The 5702-nt window shown below is 69.6% G+C and overlaps 3 protein-coding genes across 3 annotated transcripts in view; 1 reads left to right on the top strand and 2 right to left on the bottom strand.

Moving 5' to 3' along the window:
- The window catches only part of CHLNCDRAFT_141543 (hypothetical protein), a gene marked incomplete at both ends in the record, with an annotated part of 5889 nt that extends 5148 nt beyond the window's left edge, over positions 1-741 (top strand). Inside the window, 3 exons of the mRNA XM_005843081.1 lie at positions 76-179; positions 459-521; positions 664-741. Coding sequence (XP_005843143.1) covers positions 76-179; positions 459-521; positions 664-741 — 245 coding nt within the window. The remainder of the gene's footprint in view (positions 1-75; positions 180-458; positions 522-663) is intronic.
- Positions 742-1190: 449 nt separating this feature from the next.
- On the bottom strand, positions 1191-3216 carry CHLNCDRAFT_141542 (hypothetical protein; the record flags this gene model as incomplete). Its single annotated transcript, XM_005843049.1, has 7 exons — positions 1191-1358; positions 1545-1786; positions 1920-1967; positions 2180-2249; positions 2365-2433; positions 2658-2890; positions 3015-3216. 7 exons carry the CDS (start codon positions 3214-3216, stop codon positions 1191-1193), a joined length of 1032 nt encoding a protein of 343 aa, XP_005843111.1.
- Positions 3217-4953: 1737 nt separating this feature from the next.
- CHLNCDRAFT_141540 (hypothetical protein) overlaps positions 4954-5702 on the bottom strand; it is a gene marked incomplete at both ends in the record, with an annotated part of 6039 nt that continues 5290 nt past the window's right edge. Inside the window, 2 exons of the mRNA XM_005843048.1 lie at positions 4954-5025; positions 5336-5454. Coding sequence (XP_005843110.1) covers positions 4954-5025; positions 5336-5454 — 191 coding nt within the window. The remainder of the gene's footprint in view (positions 5026-5335; positions 5455-5702) is intronic.

Below are 5702 nucleotides of genomic sequence, written 5' to 3'. Positions count from 1 at the left end.
GCCACCACCACCACCACCACCGCCACGCGCATCACGCTCACCGCTCCGCGCCCTGCCGGCCCGCGCCTGCTGCAGCCGCATACTCAGGCTACGAGCGGCCGCAGGTGGCGGTGCAGGAGGCGATGTGTGCGGAGGTGGAGGAGGCGGTCAGCAGGCTGCCGGAACTGAGCGAGGAGCAGGTGAGGCGGTGGTGCTGTGGTGGTGGTGGTGGTGGTGCTGGTGGTGGTGGTGCCGGCCGTGTGGCGCCGCTGCAGTGGGGATTCCCCCCGGGGCGTCGCTCCTGCCAGCAGCCCACCCGCCTGCCCTCGCCCTCACCCGGGGCGCGGCCGCGGCGCCTGCCGCGGCTGGGCGCCTCGCCGGTGGGCCGCCCGCCCCCCTACTCTCGCACCTGCTGACGAGCACATCATGCGTCCCCCCTGCGCGCCTGCGCGCCCCGTCCTTTCCTCCCCGCCCGCCAGGTGGTCGCCTACATGGCAGAGTTCACACTGCTGCGGGACATGCGTGCCCACATCTACCGCAAGGTATGCCGCCATGCCACCGGGCACAGGGCGCAGCCGGGGGCCGCGCGGCAGGGCACGAGGCGCCGCGCAGCAGGGCATGAGGCGTCGCTGCGCCGCGCCTGGCCGAGCCCTGCCTGCCCGCCCCTCCCTGCCTCCCTTGCAGGTCATGGGCTGGAGCGCCGACGGCAAGCGCGCGCTGCTGGTGCAGCACGTGCGCTGCATGCTGCGCCAGCAGAAGTAGAAAGCGCGGCGCCGCCTGGCTCTCGGGCTCGAGATGCCTCGGCACAGCTGCTGCTGCTGCGACGCCGCTCTTTATTTCGTCCTGTGTTCTGCTTCTATTGTGGGCTGCAGGCCAGAGCAGCGCCGAGCTGCTTGTGCCTGCTGGGATTGTTTTGGTTCGTCACGTCTAGTCTGCCTGCCAGCGCTGCCCCTCTCTTGTCTCGTACCGCTTTCCCTGCTTCCCTTGCCTGCTCACCAGCCTATGTGCACAACGTAATCGGGTTTTGACACTGATTGTGATACTCTTTGCAGAACAGGCTGGCAGGAGACAGTCCTGAAAGAGTGTCTGGAGGGAATTGCGCTGCCGACATGAGCGGCTGCCTGACCCGCACCCCACCCCCCCGATTGCCTCCCAAGTTATGCGGCTGCTATACCTGCTGCTGCCCACCCCCCTCAGCAGCTGTGGCTGCCTCACTCCTCCATACCAACCGCCGCATCATCCCCGCCGCCCTGCTGGGCCCCGCCCCCCACGAAGCAGAACCGCCAGCCGTCGGCGTCGGCGACCGCCAGCGCCTCTGCCGCAACCGTCGGGTCCTCGGCGCCGGCCAGCTGCAGCCGCTCAAAGGGCTGGCCCAGCGCCTGCGAGCGGGAAACCGTCGGTTTGGAGGGGGTGGGAGGGGCGTCGCGTTGGCCACAGGGGCTGGCCGGGCATGCCAAGGGCTGCCACAGCGGGAGGTGAGGTGAGAGCTGGAGGAGGCGTGGCAGCTGGCAGCTGGCCAGCAGCAGGACAGCTGCACCAGCTGTGCCGCCTGCCGGCAGGCCCACCTGCAGCCTCTCGGCCGCCGCCCCCAGGCTGCGGGTCCGCACCAGGAGGCGGCACAGGCGCTGCGGCGGCGGCGGCGCCTGCCGCGCAAGGCTGGCGAGCACCCCCGCGGCGTCTGCCGCCGCCTGCTGCGGCGGCTGCTGTGGGGGGGCGTGGGCGGGCACCTGCGGCTGCCACTGCTGGCGCAGCTCCAGCAGCGTGCACTCCAGCTCAGCCCCGTATCCAACCAGCGCCGACAGGTAGCCTGCGCTAGGAAGGAGCGGGGGTTGGTGGTGGTGGTAGTGCGGGGAATGGCCTCAGCTGGGTGCCGGGGCAGCAAAACCCCCGGATTTGAGGTTGGTGCATGTAAGGCGCCAGCCTGGCGGGCAGGTGCCTACCCGTCTCCCGGCTCTCGTACCGCTGGTGCACCAGCATGCCCAGCACGCCTGCGCCCCAGGCAAGCAAGCTGGCGACCTATCAGTGCGCCTGCCTGCCTCATGGGAGCTCTCCCGCACCACGCCCTGGCTGGCTGGATGGTCCCACAGGCCTCCATGGTCCCGCAGGCCTCCAACAGCCAGGCGCCCGCCACAACACACCGCTGCCGATGCCACCAGGTCGTCGCCAATGGCGGCGGCCACCCATCCACCCATCTGCCCACCTGTGTACCACGGCAGCGAGGCGTTCAGGTCTGATACGTGGATCATGATGCTGCACAGCCGCTCGCGCACCTGCGGGGCAGGCAGGGGGCGTGCCACAGCCGTGGGTAGCGGGGAGGCGCCCTTGCCGCTCTCACGCACTCTGCAGGACTGAGAAATCCAGCGGGCCGCTGCCTGCACGCTGCACCTTGCCGGAGCTCAGCTCGATCAGCTGCCACGTGTGGCCATCGATGTCGCGCACTCGAGCCGTGCGGTCCTGCGGTGACGGCAAGAGCGGGCGCGGCGCAGGCACGCAGGCACAGCGGGGGTGCCTGTGATGGTGGGCCCCACTGTGGCTGCCAGCCTCCCTTCATTGCAGCAGGGGGGGCAGGGAGAGGCGCGCTCCTGCGGCCGCACAGGTGTGCCACCAGTGGTATCAAGCTGCTTGGTGCGCTTGGCTGCACAGAGAGCCACCATGTGGCCAACCGCCTGCCGGCCCACCGTGTGGGATTGGCCGTGCGCCCGAACAGGGATGACCGCCGAGCATTCGTCCAGCACAAGGCTGCCGTAGCCGCTGCTCTTTAGCAAGGCCACTGCTGCCGAGGCGTCTGGCACCGCCAGCGTGAAGTGCCCCAGCCCTCTTGCTGCTCCAGCCACTTCTGCGCCTTCCGCCATGCTGGCGCTGCCGGGAGCAAGGCTACCCAGGGCAAGGCCGCTGCTGCCGCTGGTCGAGGCTGCAGGCGGGGCCAGCAGCTCAAGCCGGAAGCTTCCTGGGGACAGGTCTGCAGCTTGCAGGGGCAGCGGCGGCAGTCAGGTGGGCGAATGCTCGCAAGCGGCGGCACTGGCGGCTTCAGGTACCTGTCGCCAGCACCGCCCGCGGCCACGCCTCCTGCTCCAGGCTGGCCACCAGCTGAAACCCGAAGGCGCCGTGGAGGAATGCGATCGACTGCTCGAGGCTGGAAACGAACAGGGAGGCACCGACCAGGGCATCACCGCCTGGCGCAGCTGCTGAAGCTGGCAGCCCGCCTGCGGGCGTGGCGCTCGTGTGCAGGATCACCATTTTTTGCAGGTAGCGAATGAGGGCAACGCCCCTTGCCGGCTGGGGTCCAATTGTGAAGCCCGCCTCGTCAGCAAGGCGCCGAGGCGCCTAGCGTTGACTGCCAATCACGGCCAGCTGCCCTCTGCTGTGTTACGCAGTCTGGGGCGCCCAAGGCATTCAGCAGCTGGACCTCTGTCGCTCTGCATCTCTAGCTATCAAGCAGTGCCTGCTGATCTCCCCAGCAGAGGCATCTCTCGGGGGCGGTGCCAGCTCCTCTTGCGCTGTGAATGTTCCTTACATGGCTTCATCTGTTGATGGTACTGGTGCATTAAAGTGCGTGTGATTGAATAACAACGAAATGGTGAGCAAAATTAAAGGAGGAGGGGGGCACAAGGGGCACCTGCGCTGGTGCCGCACCGAGGGCGCCGCCCCATCGTGAGCAATCAAAGGCAGCGGCATCGATTAAGGAGGGACCAAATGAGGCAGCACGCCTAGAAGAGGGCGTGGTGGGGGGAAGAAAAGAAGGCATCCCCCAGCCGCAAATGAAATGAAAAAGTACAAGGCAACTGACGCAGCCGCCACCCGCCTGTCGTGCTCGCCCGCCTCACTGCGGGCGCTGCAGCAGGCTCAGCAGCGAGGCGCGCATGGGGAAGAGCGTGTCTGCCTGCACCCCCAGCCGCCCCGCGGCGCGTGCCATCAAGGAGTCAACCACCTGCGGCACAGGAGGAGAGGGGCGGTGGAGGGGGGGAGGATCAGCTCCGCGGGGCATCGGAGGACAGGAGCGACGGCCGGCTGGGCGCGGCATTCCCAAATGCGGCAAGCACGGGTGGCCAAGCAGGCAGGCTGGATTCCAGCGCCGAGCAGCGGGAACGCTCGTCCGCAGCAGGGCGCCGCCCACCTGTGCCGTCATCTCCCGCGCCACCGCCGGGTCGCCGCCGCCATCGCCGCCATCGCCGCCGCTGGTCAGGATGGCCAGCGCCGCCTGCAGCTCCCGCACCTGCTCGTTGGGCGACAGCAGCAGCTGCTGCAGCAGGCGGGCGTCGGGCGCCTCCAGCTCTCCTGGCTGCACACCCAGCAGGCCCGCCACCAGCTCCACTATGGTCTGCAGGGGTGGGGTGCGAGGCACATGCGCGCAGAGGGCAGGTCAGGCACAAGAAGGGGGCAGAATGCCAGCCGCAATCCAACCGCTGAGCCGGCATCAGCCCCCGCCATAGCGTTGATTGATGGGCCGTTGCATGTCAAACTCGATCAAGAGTTGGCTTGATCGATTCGATCGATTCGATCAAGAGTCAGCTCTTGATCGAGTTCGACGTCCTGCCCCATCAATCAATGCTACGGCGGAACTGGTGCCAGCTCAGCGGTTGGATTGCGGCAGGCCCGTGGGCGGCCCCAGACTGCCATCCCTGCACCTGGCAGGAGCCTGGCCAGCCACGGCAGCAGGGTGCCAAGGGACAGCCCCAGAGACAAGCAGCGCTGGAAGCATGTACCCCTGTACTGCCTGTACCGCCCACCTGCAGGTACACCTCCTCCGCCTGGCTCAGCGGCGGCGCCAGCTCGTCGACCAGCTGCTGAGCTGGCACCAGCCCCCGCCCCGGCACCGGCACCGGCGGCGAGAAGCCCGCCGGCAGCGGCAGCGCGGGCAGGGCGGGCGCCAGCGCGCCCAGGCCGGGCGGCATCGGCAGGCGCGGGCGGGCCAGGGCGGCGGCCGCGGAGGCCGCCGCGCGGCGAACGCGGTCCCGCAAAAACAGGTCTGCCGCGTTAGTCAGCTCCGCGGCCAGCAGCGGGGCGCAGGTCTCGGGCCTGGGGGCCCAGCAGGAACGCCAGCAGCTCCTGCAGGCGGCGCGAGGGCGGCGGTGGCGCGTGAGCAGGTTTCCGTGTTTGGGGCGGGGGATTTTGTGTTGGTGGTGGGGGGGGGGGGCGATGCCTGGCGCTGTGTGTGGTCGCGAAACGCGCTTTGAGCAAGGCGAGGTGGCTTCCCAGGTGCTGGGGCGGTGCATACGACAGGCGGTGACTCGTGAGGGGACCGACTTCCACCTTGCCCACAGCCCCCCCCGCCAACCGCGAGCCTCCCAGCCCTCTCCCCACCGCCGCCGCCGCCGCCGCCGCCGGCGCCGCCCCCTCCTCAGCAGCCGAGCCGCACCTGCAGGCTGGCGCCCTCCGCCGGCACCGCATCAAAGTCGATGAAGCCGCTCGTCTCCTCCGCCACGTACCCCAGCGCGGCGTTCATGAGGGCAGACAGCCGCGTGGTGCGCACGCCGCCTGCGCAAGCAGGAAAGCAGGGGGCGGGGGCCCGGTGGGAGAAGCCACGGGGCAGGCAACAGGCACGCGACAGGCTTGCGACATCGAGCCCCGAGCGCCGCCTCTCCCTGATTCAAAGGGGCCGAGCGGCGTGCTGCAGCGCCTGCTGGCCTGCTGCCCGCCCCTCACCCCACACAGCTCGCACCCCCAGGCCTACCCCCCCAGACCAGCAGCAGCCCGCCAGTGGATTCCCACCCCCACCCCCGTGT

Source organism: Chlorella variabilis (genome assembly GCF_000147415.1).
Source record: "Chlorella variabilis unplaced genomic scaffold CHLNCscaffold_35, whole genome shotgun sequence".
NCBI lineage: Eukaryota > Viridiplantae > Chlorophyta > Trebouxiophyceae > Chlorellales > Chlorellaceae > Chlorella > Chlorella variabilis.
The sequence above is the reverse complement of the archived record's forward strand: the minus strand, read 5'-3'. Positions and strand labels throughout refer to the sequence as shown.